The sequence below is a fragment of the Marmota monax genome, unplaced genomic scaffold (assembly GCF_021218885.2).
Source record: "Marmota monax isolate L192 unplaced genomic scaffold, Marmota_monax_Labrador192_F-V1.1 WCK01_AAM20220418_F8-fsc00076, whole genome shotgun sequence".
In the NCBI taxonomy this organism is placed as follows: Eukaryota; Metazoa; Chordata; class Mammalia; order Rodentia; family Sciuridae; genus Marmota; species Marmota monax.
Genome location: NW_026692843.1, coordinates 3,332,089 through 3,350,821, shown reverse-complemented (window position 1 = coordinate 3,350,821; position 18,733 = coordinate 3,332,089). Strand labels below are relative to the sequence as shown.

Genomic DNA, 18,733 nt, shown 5'->3' with positions numbered 1-18,733 from the left:
GGCATAGTGGTGCACATCTGTAATCCAGTGACTCAGGAGGATGAGGCAGGAAGATCTCAAGTTCAAGGCCAGCCTCAGCAAATTAGTGAGACCATCAAAAACCTAGCAATACCCTGCCTCAAAATTAAAAATTAAATAAAAAGCCTGGGGATGTAGCTCAGTGGTAAAGCACCCCTGAGTTCAATCCCCAGTACCAAAAAAAAAAAAAAAAACCTGACATATAGCAGGTTTCTCTTTCATATAACCCCCCCCCACCCCCGCAGAGTCAATTACAAGCTATTAATGTGACATCACTGCACAGGAGCAGGGAATCCGCTGTCACAAGCTAGACCAGCTCCCACACCCACTGTCAGGGATCTGCTCTATGCATTATCGGTTACTATCCTTTGACTTTTTTTTTTTTTTTTTTTTGCTTCTATTGAGAGGTAGAGTTTGCTCCCTTATGTATGAGTTTCTTTCTTAATAGATCATTTAATTTGTTGTAATTCTATTTTGCATTTGGCACAGAAGAGCTCCAGTTTTGAATATTCCACGTATTAATGGCTCCTTGTGAACCCTCCCATTCCTTCCATGCTTGCAGAGGCCTCTCCCATCTCAACAGCAGGGAGGACCCACATGCAGTCTCTCCTGCTGACTTGCTTGGCTGTCCAGGGTTCTGTTTTTTCCATGTGTCTTGCCAACCTGCCAGGGTTAAGTGGGTGCAAGGCAGTGGCCCCTCCTCCACTTCCTGGCCCATGGACTTATTTGAGGACCCAATGAAGCAGTCAATAGCAGCAATCAGCATTCCGCACATGCTCTCCCGGTGTCCATGGAGCCCCATGGATTCCCTTATTTGGGGCTTTTTATTCCTACCTTTAAGTAGCCCACCTGTGCATGTGCCAAACAGGGACTGCCACCCACGTCGTGTGATCAGGGAAGCCACTTCTCCCTGATCACACGACCTGTGGGTGGCAGTCCCCAGGGAAGTCTTTCTCCCACCAGCTGTGCATGCCCACAGAAGTGAAGTCTTCAAGATTCCCTTTCAAGCAGGCTTTGGAAAAGCCCTGCCTTTGTGATCCTTCAGCCATTACTCACTGAAAAATCCACCTGTTCACTCCAGGTTGGTGTCTGTCTGGAAACTTCCAAGACATGTGACACAGAGTGAGGACGTGGCTCTTCCCCATCACACGTAGACCTGGAGTAACTCCACGTAGGTGTGGGGAGTGTGTGGAGGTGGCTCTTGTTTGGCAGCACAGACCGAATCCACTGATGCTTTGCATTTTAGAATCCCCTGTGCTCTGACCTACAGCCACACAACTAATTCTGCTTGGTTTGTCCAAATTCATCACATAATCATTCCCAGAGGAAAGAGAACACCATTACTAACACTATATTGATCAAGTTCACATCTAAAAGGTAAGCTAGTTCTTAGTAGAAAACATTTCATCTTCTCTAAAATGTTGTTTGGTTTTAAAATTCAAGGACAGTTGAATCAAGTCGTTCTCTTGTCTGTGAAGGTACCTTTCCAAAGTACCATTTATTGCATGGTAAAACAGTACTTGGAATTAAAACTTCTCATCCCAGCCACCACCACCCTCCCCAGTCTTGATAAAGGAGGCAGACTTTAATTTCTTTTTTATCCCCATCAGCTATTCTAGAGGAAACTAAATTCAGTGTATTCCTATCACTGCTGGCTGGCTGCTAACAATTTCTCCAGAACCCCAGCCAAGCGTGAATGGTCAAGTGCAGGCTGCAGAAAAGAATGGTCCACAAGGAGAAGAATAAGAGGTGGGGGGGGGGGCATCTGACCCCCTAAGCAGGGGGTGGAGAACATGACAGAACATCTCTGTGCCTCCTGTTGAGTTGGCCTTGACTTGTGTGTTAGGTTTGCTTCTCCCCAGGAACATGCCCTGGAGTGGGAGCTAAGACAAGCCAGTGCACATTTGCATGTGTCAAGCCCCTTTGGAAGCAGGGGGGAGGTTCCCTGCACCTACTGAGGCTGGTCAGAGTTCATGTTGGGCTCTAGAAGGAAAGAAGAGGACGTTAAAATAAGAAGTTGCAGGAGGGGCTGAGAAGTTGAGGATGAATCTGAGAGGGCTTACGAGAGACTTACGTTATAAGACTGAAAAAGCCAATTTTACTTTAGAATTCTTAAAAAGAATTACATGCATGAAGTGGAGAATACACAAGAGCGTACCAAGAACATGTCTTAAGCAGAATCCTAAAAGGTTGTCCTGGGAGGGTGGGGGCCAGGGCACACACTGAGGCACGACAGGGAGAGAGCATCAGCCCTGTGATTTCAGACACCCATGTGAAGTCCACCGACTAGGCTTTTGGGCCTGGGAATTCTCTGAAAGCCAAAAAGGAAGAAGCCCCGGAACCACTGGGCAGCCAGGGCCACCTATAGTGTCCTCAGTTTCTTCCTCTGTCTACTGACTCTCTTCACCTCCTAAGCCTTCCCCAAGTCTGAGGCTAGTGTGAGGCCAGAGCCAGCTATGGGGAGGAAGGGAAGGTTCCTGTGCTGGGAGAGGACAGCATCCTGCTGAGTCAGCACGGAGCTGCTAGGAGAGGAGGGAGCGGCTGGAGGATGGGAGGTGGCAGGCAGCAGAGGGACACAGGCCCCTCAGGACAGCTTGGGCACAGACCAAGTGTCCCACTGTCCCACAAGAGATGGACTCAAATTGCTAAATTTCAAATGAAAAATAAGTGTGACCCACAGAAGGCTAAAAATATGAGGGCACTTAGGGCATATTCCGAACGGCCAGACACAAGTGCACAGAACTTTATTCCTAGAGCAGAAGAGGGAAGGGGCAGGGGCAAGGCCTGCAGGGGTTGTTGGGTTCCCAGGGCATGCCCAACCGAGACCCTTATACAGTTTACTGTCCAGTTCATTGGATTAATTGATTCATTTACCATTTAATCAAAAACATGCTCAAAAAGAAAAAAAAAACATGAAACATGCTCAATGTCACATCTAAGAAATAAATTTCTCAGTGTCTAGAGAAGCTGAACTAAGCAGCAGATCAAGACAACTTCCTGCTGTCCCTGGGATGGAGGGAGCTTAGAGGGGAGCACGCCCACGCCCAGGCGCTCCCAAGCACTACCCACTCGCTGTCCTGAATGCTGGCCCCACAGAATGCACTTGAACTCTCCCTGTGGATGCCTGGTCATGCTCATTCTGGGAATTTTTTTTTCTTAACCCACAGTTCCCTGGAAAATGTTAGGAAGTGGTTTTCCTCAATGGAATACAGAGCTGAACTAAGCACCAAGATTGTTTTTCCACTCAGAATAGCCACTGCTTCTTGATAGAACAATAGAAAAAAATTAAAAGGTCAACTGAATCCATCTTTTGCAGACTGAATTTCATTGGATTGAAATCTTTTCCTGAAAAATCTAATAGGCCCATGATAATATTTACGACCCCATTTTTGGTACTATGTGTCTACATCAGAAATTTCAGCAAAATAGCAACGGCAGGATTCATTTCTACTCCTCCATCATTTCTGCTGTTTAGAGTGTTGTTTCGGTATAAGGAGGGAGGTTCTAAGTTACGCTTTGAATTGTTACAAAAGCACAAACACCTGCTGAACACCAACTCCCCGGCTGGTAGAGAGATTTCCACCCTGTGGATGAGCAGAGGAGATACTCCCATTAGCCCCATTTTATAGAGGAGGCACAATGAGGCTCTGAAAGCATCTCCTAAGGTGGCTGGAGGTGGGCAGACTTGTGATAGATGGGCCTGTGGAGGCAGGAAGGAGGCAGAACCCACAGCATGGCTGGCCCATTTGAGACCACCCCACGGCCTCAGCTGTCTTTAATGCCTCTCTTTTCCAGTTGTGCCCTTAGCCTTCAGGCTGTAGAAAGAGCCTGCTCTCGCTCCTCATTTGTTCTGCCTGTAGTATTAGCAGTGCCCCATGGTGCTTGCCTTAACTGGAACAGGACACTGTTAGACCATGGGGTGGGAGGAGCTGCATGGTGGCTACCAGCAGCGTCTTCAATGAGGGCCACTCCATGTTTTCTGTAGGGGGAGAGTTCCAGCTCTGTGCTTTGACAGACATGCAGCTAATCAACAGCTACCAGGGTCTGAATGGTGCACAACAAGCCCTGTCTTATAAGACAAGACCAGCCAGTGTAGGACAGGCTCCTCCAGGAGACAACCACAGAACAACTGAGCTTTCCTTCAGCAGCCAGGAGGGCGGTAGTGGTCTAAAGAGGTCCCAGTCCCCTTCCCATTAAGGAAAGGCACTGAGTGACTCACTGGGGCTGTCACTGGTGGGTCGCAGGCACTTATCATAACCACTTTGTCAATAAGCAGAACAAATGAATTTGAACTATAATTTTAGGACCATCAGGTAATGGCCTGAGGCTGAACCCACACTTCCAAACTATTCTTCAACACAAAGAATTCAGCCTGGAATGAATGGGATGTGTACCCTCTGACCTGAGCAGCAGGCGATTTGTAGAGTTTGGAAATCTGACAATTTAAGTCCTTGCTTATCAGAAATGCTGATACATAATGAGAAAAGGAAATTCATCGATATGTTCAATATGTTCTCCTGAGGACATAAGAAATACATATGAGAAAGCCAGTCTGTACAAAGCCCCCATTCCCTCAGGCGGCCTCAAGCTGGTCACAGAGGGTGCTGCACAGCAGCCTTTGGGGCTGCCTCTGCTTTCCAGGTCTGTCCCTTGTCCTTTCTCAAGACCACCTCTGCCCTGAGCTTTCCCAGAGCCCATATGAGGCCCCCTGCCTCTGATGCTGAGCCACCTGGACCCCTGCTCTGCCCCGTCCAGAGACCTGGCAGGACTGGTTCACCAAAGTCCAGCCCTTGTACACATTAGACCTGTAGGAAATATGCTGATGTAAATTCTACCTGGTGAAAATAAACTAGGTCTTGTTGCAGTGTCGGCTCTTCTCCATAGGTCCATCAGATTCAGTGAGTCATGGATTAATGAAAATTTGAGTCTAATCCTTCTATAAATCTAAAATGTGTCTCCCAAGGTCCTAGACTTCTGCTAACCTCTACCTCTGCCTGCCCTGCACTTGAGAAACTTTAACTGAACTTTCCTTGGTTTCATGTCACATGACAAACCCATCAACTATCTTTAAAGGTCTGCACTACAGTGGAAGTTTGTTCTCTCTCTCGCTCTCAATTATGGAAATTTTCAAACACCTAAAATGGGGAAGAGTACAGTGAAATTTTGTCTGCCCAACTTTAGCAACCGTCACCTTCCCGTTGTTCTTGCTTCACCTTATGTCCTTGTTTGAATCAGAGGACAGCATATCACATACTTATTTCAGTTGCTCATTCTTTCCGCTGGCTGCCAGGTGTTTCATTGCAGAGATGCAACATGACTTATTTAACCTGTCCCCGACTGATGGCCATATAGATTTGCCCCCAGCATTTACCACTTCAAACAGACATATTTCTGCCCAAGATGACTGTAGGATAAATTCCCGAAGGTTCAATTGCTGTACAAAGGCCACGTGCATTTACAACATTGATGTATTGGGCAGAACCCTTCTAAAACCAATTTTCCTTCCCCAGCTCTTCACCCAATAACAGTATGTTCAGAGATTTGTCTTTGACAATCCAATAGATTTCAAAAGATGGCATCTACTTTTTCCTTCCTATATGTGAAGTAGAGCATCTTTACACAGACTTAAGATCCATTTTTTTCCTTTTTTCATGAATTGCCTTTTTATCTTTGCCCTTATTTATTGTCGTGTTTAGAAAAGCCTGACCATGCCAAGATTACAAACATATTTTTAATTTCTTAGTTTCATTATCGTTTTCACATTTAAATATTTGATCCATTTGCTGTTGATATTGTGTCAAATAAAATAGGAACCCAATGATTTTTGCTAGATGAGCTGGAAATCCTCAACACATTCATGATCTCCCCTCTACAGAGTCCAGATGATGAGGGCAGCTGCCTTGTGTGACTTCATGATCCTTAAAATATCCAACGTTGTTAGAAAACATGCATACTAAACCTTGGATAAGTGACCATTTTTCTAAGTATTTTATGCTTTTATCTTTGCTATTTCCTTATTTTGTTTCTCTATATTAGATCCTATTTTTATTTATACTTTGCTATTTCTCAATACATTTGAGCATTTGAATTTAATAATTTCCCTCTACACACAGTTTTACCTGTACTTATTTGTTCTAATTTGTACTGAATTTTATATATATATATATATATATATATATATATATATATATATATATATATAATTTTTTTTAAAGAGAGAGGGAGGTGGGGGGGGAGAGAGAGAGCGAGAGAATTTTTTAATATTTATTTTTTAGTTTTCGGCAGACACAACATCTTTGTTTGTATGTGGTGCTGAGGATCGAACCCGGGCCGCACGCATGCCAGGCGAGCGCGATACCGCTTGAGCCACACCCCCAGCCCCAAATTTTATATTTTTAAAATAGTTTTTAGTTTCTCTTGTGTTTTCTGCTTTAGTCCAAAAATTGAAATTATTTTTTCTTTTTTGCTAGCTTTTATAATATTTAAAAGAAAAATGATCTAAAATTTTTGTAAATTTATTTACAAAAACAACCGTTGGCCTGTGTGTGTGCATAAAATATATATAAAATTTATATCTGATGTATAATATGAATGTTCCCTAAAAAAAAAAATTACAGATAGTCAGCCCCTCTCCAGATAAAATCAGTGTCCCCAATTTGATGTTTTATAGAGCCTTTGTATATTTTTATATAAAGCGTTTGTGGTCGACTTATCCTTACCTTCATACAGGTTGTGCTCATACTCATCTTTGTTCTAGTTTTATTCTTTCTCATTCTCTTTGTCCCTAATTGAAATATGCCGGCATGTCTTTTTTTAAGCACAGTAAGGAAATTTGTTCCAATAATTCCAGAATCTGAAGTCTTGGGGTACGGTGCTGCTGGGGTATCTGCTGCTGCTCAGTATTTACCATGAGCTCCCTGGGGTGGGGGTGGGAGAGGAGGATATAACCTGTGAGGTGTCCTACACAGAGGGTTGGTTTGCCCCTGCCAGCTGTCCAGGCCAGCACCTTAAATGACTCTGTGCTTGTTGAACCGTCCACGTGATGCAGTTTCAGCTTCTAGAGCTCAAGGATGATACGGGGTTACAGGTTTATTTTCCTCGCATAGTCTGCCCAGCACCAAGGGACTTCTCCTTGCAGTCCCTGGGGATACACAGTAGGATTCATTTACTTCTAGGAAACTCCTAAGCTGAGGTCCCCTGGCAGAGCCTAGCTTTATTGGAGAAGGGTCAGGAGACAATGATGTCCATAAACCAGGCCCTTGGTGTCTGCTCAAAGGTCCTGACCTTGATTCCCATATTCCTCATTGTGAAAAGGTATCAAAACCAAAACTCAGTTTCCCAATTTGACAGATGCCTCCAGCTTCCATGTTCATTTACCTCCACTGGCTGCCACTTCTGCTTAGGTTTTGACCTGATAACACTGTGTGCTCTGGCTATCTTGTAGCTATTGATGCTTTTAAAAAAATTAAAATAGTATATCTTATCCAACAATTGCATGGTTTTCAGAGAAAGGATGGGTCACAATAACCAGCCTCCCATATTACTGGATATGGAAGACCCTCTCCCCACTCAACTTGGGTTAGTTCTATAATGCCTACACTGGTATGGCTTACAACATTTCTATTCTTCTGTTCTTTACCCATAATCCCAGTTTTTTTTTTTCCTTTACCCCCTCCAGTCTGTCTGTCTGTATCTCTCTCTTTCTCTCAGCCAAAGATAGCTGAACACATACGTGAGATGTGCTGACACCATGCAGGCCCTATGTGGTGTTTTCTGGTGATGACATCCGGTCTTCCTGTAGAGATCTCTGGTGACAGGTCGTGTTAGTTCTTATCAGATGGAGGCTGACAGGAGTTGAGAATTCCTTAGAATGATGGTCAAGGATTTTAAAATGTCCATTTGTAAATGTCTAAAACATCTGAAATATGTCGCTGTTGCTAGAACATGAACAGAACGTGTTGGACCAAACTATCTAACAGTGTCCCTGGACTTTTCTCAGTGTCTGGGAGTTGAGAGGGCAGAGGAGTGAGGTTTCCTTGTTTAAAATGAAAACAGATCTAAAGAAATATTTATCAGCATGAGTGGCCTGGAGCCCTTTCTCAGCTCCCTGCCACAAGCCCGGGGGCTGGACTGGGCTGCCCCAGGAAAGCCCAGGTTCAGGCTTTGTGAAAGCAGCATGAAAAGTGACACCAGGTCACAGCATGTGTAGCAGGGGCTTCCTGTCCCAGGTTCTTCTCCATGCCTGACATCTGAAAAATAAGGGCCATCTTCCCGACCAAAACTGCTTACTCTTCCATGGCATCATGTCCCATTAGGACTGGCAGGAAGCCAGCATCTTGCCCAGGCACCACCTTTGCACGCAACCTGTTTTCTGCTTCTTTAGACCATGTCCTGGCTGTGGTGAGAAGGAGCAAATGGCAGCCTGTGCCATCCCCAGATCCAGAGTCAGAGCTTTCTATCAGCATCTAGCTGCTTGGGCTTTTGTAGCTATGGTGACCATGTCCTTTTTCCTCTAGAGCAAGGAATACATCTAAGATGATGATTAATAATTAAAAAGGCCCATCAGCATAAATTGGGGATGTCCCAACAAACCTGAATGAATAGCCAACCTAATTATCTTCCATTTTATGATAAATCCAAATATATTATGATACATTATGTAATATTACCTCACTTTTCCTCCAACTGCAATGAAAAGCTGACATTATCTTTACTGCCAAGACTAGATACTTTGTCATACTTAGCAGCAAAACTCGTAGCATTTAGTAATGAGTTATTTAATCCCTAAAGCCCTTTAATTTTATGAGTGTGCACATTCATTTTTGTAATAAACACTGATATCTTGCTCCTAGTTTTCCGCTACAGGAAAGGAGCTGGATTTGTAGCCTTAGTTCATTACCCAAGGTTTTTTAGTAGTTTATGGTGCTTCTGGAAGGTAAGTCCACCCATCCATTAGCTGCAGAGCAGCCAAGCAACTGGCACTTACTCCTTAGAGTAAATGGGCAGACAGCTTCCTAACTCGGTCCTCGGGTCAACCTGAAGAATGGACAGTCATCATCTACTCCCTGCCGACAAGGGAACTGCACATCCTCTGGAACTAGTGAATGCAGCCTGGTTGAACAGATATGCAGCCCATGCTCAGAGGCCATACAGGGCTTCATCCCTAGCTAAGGAATTGGCTCTGTATGCTCGAGCCTGTATTTCCTGTAATGAAGTCTAATGTAGAAATGTTACTTGTAAATCTATCCCTTGTGCAGTGGCTCTTTCTTAGCCCAATGTGCCCTATTGTTGCATTTTCCAATTGAGCTCTAGGGCTGGAGAAAGATCATTTTAGTGGTGATAAGTATTATGGGATATTCAACTCAACTGTTTTAAAGTCATTTTATTATAATTATTAGTGCTTATCAATTGCACAGAACAATGGGTTTCCCTGTGACAGTTTCACACATGTGTATGATCCATCTCCCCTCCTCTCCTCTTCCCTCCTCCCCTGGTCCTCACCTAATACGCCCTCTTTTTCTTCAATGGGGTCCTTTTATTCCTTCCTCCCTTAGTTTCACATATGAGAGAAAGTATGTGCTACTTGTCTGCCTGAGTCTGACTGATTTTGTTTAACATTTTCCTGCAAATGACATGGCGTCCTTCTCCTTACGGCTGAACAATACTCCGTGGTGTGGATACACCGTATTTTCTCTATTCATTCATCTGCGAATGGGCATCTAGGCCAGTTCCAGAACCTGGCTGGTGTGAACAGTGCTGCAGTGAACACGGAAGTGTCCCTGTGGTGTGCTGCGTTTGGTTCCTTCAGATATATAACCAGGAGCGGGGTAGCTGTGTGGCAAGGCAGTGTCGTTTTTTTGTTCTGTAAAGAACCTCCATACTATTTTCCACAGTGGCTGTGCTAATTAGTATTCCCCGCAATGGTGTATAGGATCCCTATTTCTGCGTTTTTAATTTTTTTGTGTTCTTGATAATAGCTATTCTGACTAGGGTAAGATAGAATCTCAATGTAACTAGACATGCATTTCCCTGTGGCTGAAGATGTGGAGTATTTCATTCACATATTTATTGCTGTTTATACCTGTTTTGAAAAATGTCTCTTTAAACTCTTTTGCCTGTTTGTTAATTGGATTGCTGTTTTGTTGTTGAATTTTTTGAGTTCAATTATATATTCTGCATATTAACCCTGCCAGATGAATAGCTGGCATAGATTTTATCCCATTCTGTGGGTTGTCCCCTCATTCTATCGATTACCGTTCACTTTTTAATTTACTCAATTCCCTTTGTCCGTTCCTGCTATTATTTCCTAAGCTATTAGAGCCTGTTCAGGAAATTGTTGCCTGTGCCTGTATCATGAAGTGTTTCTCCTATGTTTTCCTCTAATAATTTCAAAGACTTAGATCTTACATTTAGGTCTTTGATCACTGTTTTCAGTTGGTTTTCTTACGGGGTGAAAGGAATCTGGTTTCAGTCTTCTAAGGTGGACACTGAAGGGGCTGTCTTTTCTCTCACATGTTTTTGACATCTTTGTGGAGAATCCCAGAGTTGTAGATGCGTGGGTGTGTTCCTGGGTTCTTTATTCCATTCCATTGGTCTACATGTCTATTTCTATGTTAATACCATGCTGGTTTTGCTACAGTGGCTCACTATAAATTGAAATTGGGCACTATGTTGCCACCAGCATTTGCTTAGGATGACTTTGGAGACTCAGGGTCTCTCGTGCTTCCATAGAGATTTAGGAATTTCTTTTAGATTGTTTTTGCTGTTTTTCTATACAGAATGACTTTGGTATTTTGATAGGATTGCATGATCTGTAGATCAATGCAATTGATCTACAATATTAATTCTCCCATTCCATTCCATGGGATGCCTTGCCATCTTCTGGTGTCTTGAATTCTTTTTTCAGTGTTTTATAATTTTCACTGTAGAGGTCTCTTACCTCCTTGGTTAGGTCTTTGTAGGTTTTTTTTGTTTTTTTTTTTTTTTATGAGGCTATTGTGCAGGGGATTGTTTTGATGCTTCCTTTCTCTGTGAGTTCATTGTTGATGTATAAGAAAGCTGATGATTTTGCGTATTGACTTTGTAAGTAAATTCAGCAAAGTAGCAGATACAAAGAGAATTTTGGTGGACTCCAAGGTTTTCTCATATAGAATCCTACCATCTGCACACAGGGGCATTTGGACTCTCCCCTTTCCTTTTTGTTTACCTGCTCTTTTACTTAACCTGACAGCTCTGGATAAAGTTTCTGATACTACATTGAGTAGAAGTGGTGAGAGTGAAAATACCCTTATCTCATTCCCGATTTTAGAGGAAATGCTTTCAGGTTTTCCCTATTCAGTATGATGCTGGAAATGCTTTTGACATACATAACCTTTATTATGTTGAGGTGTGATCCTTCTATACCTAGCTTATTCAGGGTTTTTATCATGATGTTGAATCTTATTGAAGAATTATTCTGCATCTATAAAGATAATCTTGTGATTTTTATTCTTGGTTCTAAATGTGATGTATTTGCACACATTGAACCCATCTTCCTTCCCTAGAATGAGACCAACTTGACTATGGTGAATGTTCTTTTGAATGCAATGCTGAATTCAATTTGCAAGTGTTCTTTGTGTTTTTGTACATCAAAAATATTGGTCTACAGTTGTTGTGTCCTTGGCATGTATTGATATCAAAGTAATATTAGCTCCACAATGACTTTAGAGGAGTTCCTTCCCCTTCTACTTTGTTTGGTGGTTTGAGGAGCATTGGTGTTAAGAGTCTGGTAAGCTCAGCTGTGACTCCAGCCCAGCCCAGCCTTGCTTTGCTGGGAGCTCTTTGTTACTGCTGCACACTCCCGGGGCTGTGTCCCATTAGGCCCTTTACATGCTCCTGGTTCATCAGTGGTAGGATATATGTAGCTAAAATTGTGCCCATTTCTTCCAACTTAATGCCACATAATTATTCAACAGAGCCCCTAATGATCCTCTGGATTTCCATGGTTCCCTTTTCATCCCTAACTTTATTAATTTGGGTCTTCTCTTTCTTTTGATTAGTTTGGCTAAAGGGTCATCAATTTTGTCTATTTCTTAAGCAAACCCACTCTGTTTCCACTGATTCTTTTATTATTCTACTTCATTTACTACTGTTCTGGTATGTATTTTTCCTCCTGTTGATTTTGAATTTTCTTTGTTCTTATTTTTTAGGCCACTAAGTTAGCTCTTTGAGATCTGTTTTCTACTGTAGGCACTTACAGCTGTAAGTTTTCCCCCTATAACTGCCTTTGCTGTGTCCCATAGATTCTGGTAGGTTGTGTTTTCATTTGATTCTAGGAATTTCTTAATTTCCCCCGATTTCTTCAGTGACCCACTGCTCATTCAGGAGTGTTCAATCTCCGTATATTTGCACATTTCCTGCAGTTTTCTCTTGGTGCTGGTTTCTAATTTCATTCCATTATAATCTGATGAGATGCAAGGAATTATTTCAATGTATTTGTATTTGTTAATATTGGCCTTATGGCCTGAAATGTGATCGATTTGGGATAAGGTTATATGTGCTAATGGAGAGAATGTAGCAGGGTTGTTATATGGAATATTCTGTAGATCTCGGTTAAGTTCATTTTGACCTATAGTGTCATTTAACTCAGATTTTCCAAACAACAAAATACATCCATCTTTTGGTGAAAGTATTAAAGTCACCCAACTTTTATTTCATTGGGGTCTGTTTTATAAAATTGGGTCTTCCCACCAGGCTCAGTGGCACACACCTGTGATCCAAGAAACTCAGAGGGCTGAGGCAGGAGGATTGCAAGTTCAAAGCCCACCTCAGCAGATTAGTGAGGCACTTAGAAACTCAGCAAGACCCTGTGTCAAAAAGAATGTATTTTAAATGGGCTAGGTATGTAGCTCAGTGGTTAAGTACTCCTGGGTTCAATCCCCACTACAAAAAAAAAAAAAAAATTGTGTCCTCTCACATTCGGTGCGTATACATTACAATAAGTATCTCTCTTGATGGATTATTCCCTTTATCAATATGTAGTGACAATTTTTGTCTCTTCTGACCAATTTTGGCTTGAAGTGTATTTTGTTGGATACAAGTATAGCTCCTCCTGCCTGCTCTTGGATTCCATTTGATTAGAATATGATTCTCTATCCTTTTACTCTTAATATGTATCATTTTGCCAGTGAGATGAATTTCTTAAAAATAGGTTTTTTTCATCCAACCAACTGCTCTGCACCTTTTAATTGGAGAATTGAGACCATTACATTCAGAGTTGGTTCTTAAAGAAATCACAAAATCCTGCCATTTCATTGTTTTTATTTTTGTTGTTTTGAGAATTGTTTCTCTTATTTGTCTTAGTGGGTGTTGTTTTTTATTTATTTATTATGTGGTGCTGAGGATGGAACCCAGGGCTTCATTCGTGCTAGGTAAGCACTCTACCGCTAAGCCACAACCCCAGCCCCATCTTAGTGGTTTGCTGAAATACATATTTTCTTCCCTATTCCTCACTTGCTTAATTATTCTTCAAGTGAGATTTATAATTTTCCATGCCCTTATGTTTGTCTATCTTCTGCAATTCTGGTTTAGTGGTCACAGTTCTCTCAGTCAGATGCTCATGTTGAAAGGTCTTTATTTCTTCCTCCCTTCTGAAGTGTAACTTTACTGGAGATAGGAGCCTACGTTGACAGTTGTTTTATTCCAGATCTTGAAATATACCATTCCATGTCCTCCTGCTGAGATATGTGTTATTCTGATAGTTCTGTTTTTATACATGAATCGAAGCTTCTCTCTCGTAGTCTTTGATATTCTTTGTCATTCTACATTTTTGGCAGCTTATTATATGTCATGGAGAGGTGCTTTTCTGGTCATGTCCATTGGTGGTTCTGAATGACCACAGCTCCTGGATGTCCATATCAATCCCAAGATCTGGGAAATGTTTTGTCATTACTTCACTGAGGTTTTGATGACATTCCCCTGTAGTTCCACTTTCTCCTCTAAACTCATGGGTTGTAAATTCAGTCTTTCAATGCGGTCCTAGAGATCTTGTGTGTTCTGTTCATACTTTTCTTTTTATTACTGTCTCAAAGTGCTTGCTCATCCACCTTGTCTTCAAGTCCTGATAGTCTTTCTTCTGTTGACTAGTCTATCAGTGAGCTTTCAACTGAATTTTTTGACTTATTGGACTTTTCATTTCCAAGATAGTCTGGTTGGCTCTTTGTTAGAATCTCTCTATTGAATTGCTCTTCATATCCATTGTCTTCCTTAGTTCCCTCCAGCTGTTTATTCATATCTTCTTTAAATTCATTGATCATCTTAACAGTTTTTTAGTTCTTTGGCCTTACATCCTCCTCAGTACCCACGCTCAGTTAGGAGCCGTGTTGCCTTGTTTTTCTCCTGGTTTTTGTGTTTCGTTGCTGACTTTTGCAAGTCTGGTAGGATGCAAGTGTCACTATTATGGGAGGCTCTCAGCAGCTTTTTCTTGATGATGTGCCCTGGGCTGTTGGCTTATTGTGCAGTGTTGAGCTTAATTCCAAATGGACTTTGCATTGTAGGTTTTTGTAGGTTGCCTGTGGCTTTTTAGGCTGTGCTTGGTGAATTGTGACTGTGTCAGAACCTGAGGGACCACCTTTCTCTGTTGGACTCCAGTGAGTGGGATCCCGCTGCTGGTTCAGGCAGGTATGACACAGACCGTGGTATATAGTGGGTACACTCTTAGTTACGCCTCCAGATTTGTCAGCACTGTGCTGTCTGCTAGGGTCTGGGAGCAGCCTAGGTGAGGGCCTGTCCTGAGGTGGCATGACAGTTGTGTTATTTCTAAGGGGGTGAATGGTCCTGTAGTGGATCTTCAGGATTGCCCTACTTTGGGGTTGGGACATCAACTGAAGTCTCACGCCCCACCCCCTTTTTAAGTTGAGGTTTGAGCAGGACAAGGTCTTGGATAGAGTGAGTTACAATTTCTTTCAACGAGGCTGGGGTATACCAACATTTTCAAAGTACTGGATTCAATCCTCAGCCCCACTTTGAGAGGATAAAACCACCACCAGCAACAACTTAAAAACCTCTTAAAAACAACATCTACACCACCACTAACATAGTGAGGGAAGGGCAGCAATAATATAGAACGGACTAAACTGTTAGGCATTAATGAAAATAGATCAATTTTTTTTGAAAAGCGGGAAGGAAAGAAGAGAAAAAGAATTTTAAAAATTAATGTTAAAAGTATAAAGTATGAAAGAAAAGAATAGTAAAGGAAAACAAGAGAAAAAGTCAAATATTTATCCTTGCTGAGGTATTTAAAATGTAGACCCTTCTTTCTGGGACCTCAATTTGGAATCCGCCAGGCATGGAGGCGGGGTGGTGGGTCAGGCTGTCGCAGTGTGGAATGCCCCTTCTCAGTTCCAGCCTACACTGTCCAAACCAGTTAGGGGTCTGTAGGTGAGCTCCCCCCTCTTGCCCTTGTAAGGTTATCCATAAAAGGGCTAAATCCCATTCTCAAGGCTTTTGTCTTTGTACCCAGGGATGGGGCTTGGTGACAGTAGGAGCCTCCTGCTAGCCCCTCTCACACACCAAGCCTGGAGACTGATGGGATTTGCACACCCTTGACTCAAAGACTCAGTGTGCTCAGGGCATAACTAATGTCCAAGCCATTGCAGTGTGTCCACTGAATGCTTCTGAGCATGGAAGAAGTGACCACATCAGTGGGATCTGCACCAGGTGGGATGTTGTGGGAACCAAGACTCTGCCAATCCTAGCCACAGCGCTCCCAGACCCAACCCCTTTGTGAATCTTAACACACCTGGTTTCACGGAGGCCAACTCACCAATTTTAAATGGAAATGCCTTCTGCTCCCCTGTGCCTCATGGGCCACAATTCCCACTGTCTAGAATTCTCCAAAGATCTTTATCACAGTCACTTCCCTGGACCTAAACTGACTCTCAGTGTTGGCAACCACAGAGCCAGTGAAAAGAAGAGGCTGTTAGGTCCAAGATACGTAAAAAAAATACAGGGACTTCTTACCTCCCTCCCAAGCAGTTAAGTCCATTCCATGAGACCTTCTGAAGATGGCTCCCTGTTACAGCACCATATGAACTTGGTGGAAACGCTGGGGACCTCTTCTCCTGCAACAGCCCACTGTGCAGCTCCCAGGTCTCATGTTTGCCAGGTGGCAAACTCTATTGTCCTGGACTCTGTTGTCACTGGGACTCTTCAGCCTGCTGAAGGGTGTCTTCCTCCCAGCACAGGGCCCATCCCGGTGTCAGTGTACTCTCTTCTAAAATCCAATATTTGGGGAATCACCTACAGCTATATTCTAGCACTTTCCTATGAACCCCCCACCACTACCTCAATGCACACCTGTTGATTTGGTTCGATCTCATGGGACAGCAGGTTAGAGCTGAGTACCTCTGAACTGTCATCATCTTGCCAAGTCATTTTAGAGTTCCTGGATGAGTCCTGTGATAGTGCTTTGTTATTTGGATTGGAGTGGGTTTTTTGTTTGGTTGATTTTTTTTAATTGTTCTAACTAGTTATATATGCCAGCAGAATGCATTTTGATTCATTGTGCAAAAATGGACCACAACTTTCATTTCTCTGGTTGTACATGCCATTCATGCAAACATACCAAGGGTAATGATGCCCATCTCATTCCACCATCTTACCTACACCCATGCCCCTTCCCCTCCTCTCACTGACCTCTGTTCAATTCAAAGTTCCCCCATGCCTTTATTCATGGATAAATATGGATCAGCATCCAATTATCAGAGAAAACATTTAGCCTTTGGTTTGAGGGGATTGACTTAATTCACTTAACATGATATCCTTCAGTTCCATCCATTTACCTGCAAATGCCATAATCTTATTCCTTTAATTTTGGTTTTTGTTTTTTGAGACAGTGTCTTCCATGTTGCCCAGGCTGGGATCAACCCATCCTCCAGCCCCAACTTCCCAGTGCACTAGATCTTTTTGTTAGACTGTTTTCTCTCTGAAGGTCCCAGCACCATTTCCTATAGAACGTCTATGCATTCACGAGTGGTCCAAGGCCCAAAGCAGACTCTACCTTGATATCTCCCAGCTCCCTGGACCCCAGGGGGGGGGGGGGGAGTTGCATATGGTACTTACTGACCCACTCCCTCCCGGGGGTGGCCAAGGGTGGAGCCCCATGAAAAGACACGACTTGAGGTTTTGCTATTATACTTTTTCCATTGCTCTTCTCATATTTCCATTAAGCTTTTTAAAAGTTGTGGCATGAGGGAATGCTGATAGTACTGTCTTTGTGTTGGGAACTTCCTATGATTCAGTGCTCACAACTATGCTCAGCAATAGGTCTTGTTTCCTCCCATTTTCCAGAGGAAGAAATTCCGATTCAGAGGTTGAGGGATTTGCACTGGTCTTCAGCTAAAACCCTCTGTAAGACAGCCCCAAGTTCATGCTCTGCCTGCCACCTCTAGCTGAAGGCACTAGCCCCTGGTCAAGGCTTACCTCCCCTCAGCTTCCTCAGAGAGCTTTACTTGTCCCTCAAACTACTACATCAGTTTTATGAACAACACCAAAAGTATGTGGGAGGAAGAACTCCAGGCCATGGCACCAAGCAGTCCAGACTGGCACGTGGTACTGAGCTTGTGTGGAGGGGCAAAGAGGGTCATCCTGACTCAGCCCAGCCAGAGTGGAGCCAGTCCTATGATGTCATTCTGAAGCCATGAAGGGATCAGTGAGATGCCTGAAACACTTCCACCAGCTTCTCATTTGGGGCTTTTATAAATCAAAGAGCCACCTGAAGGCACAGGCAAGTGTGCATCCCCTGGGGAGCACTGGCAGAGAACCCCAACATCAACTAATGCCCAAGGCTTGCGAGTACCATGGAACCAGAGGACCCATGTTGGAATGTTTGTAACTACATGAGTCTGTGAGACATCTTTTAAATGTTAGAGAAAATTCTGGTGAGAAGACTAGCAAAGGTGAGAGGATTGTAGTCCACAAATGAAACCCACACACAGCAACTTGCCATTCTCAAAACCCACTTTCCTAGGGCCTCTGACACTCCTGAAGTCCATGTCTGGTCATGGAGCTGAGGGACCCCATGTAATCTTATGTTTATTGCAGGGCATTCGGAAGCCCAACCCTCCTCAGAAGCCTCTGCCTGCTGATCCTCTGAGCAGGACAACTCGGCTCACCAATGCCTCCAGAAACCCAGGACAGCAGGAGCCAGGGCTCCGCCCTGCACCTACCAGGTAGGGGGTCTCTCTCTCTCTCTCTCCCCATCAAATGGGGGAAGCCAGCTAAAGCAACTAAGGCTGGGCAAGGCCATGCTTCCTGTAGTCCAACCAACTGGGAATGGTAGGAAATGGTTACAAAAATAGGCAGCAGTCAGCATGAGTCACCAAAGCAGGCATCGCCAGGGCACTTTCAGGAGGGCCAGGGACCTCAGCACTTGGAGCCTGGCTCAAGCTGGTTGGTGACGGCTATTAAATGTGCTGAAATTTTGCAAGGTAGGTGTTAAACCAGGTCACTGTTAAGATTATATAAACTTACCGTTGAATGTTTGTATAAACTCAATGGAAAGCACAGGCAGTGAACTCTGAGAACCTCCCTTCCACTTCTTTTTTACTGCCTTTGCTCTAATTGCGCCACTGGGGTTGCAGACATCTGACGACATGGTGGTCCCTCGTAGCTCTTCCATGTTTGGTGACAAGATGATGGTGGCTTGGAATCAGCCACAGTGGGAGCATTTACACCA

The 18,733-nt window shown here is 43.4% G+C and overlaps 1 protein-coding gene across 1 annotated transcript in view; it reads left to right on the top strand.

The window, feature by feature from the left end:
- The window catches only part of Adam12 (ADAM metallopeptidase domain 12), a 326,149-nt gene that overhangs the window by 301,390 nt on the left and 6,026 nt on the right, over positions 1–18,733 (top strand). Inside the window, exon 22 of the mRNA XM_046448791.2 lies at positions 18,100–18,227. Coding sequence (XP_046304747.1) covers positions 18,100–18,227 — 128 coding nt within the window. The remainder of the gene's footprint in view (positions 1–18,099; positions 18,228–18,733) is intronic.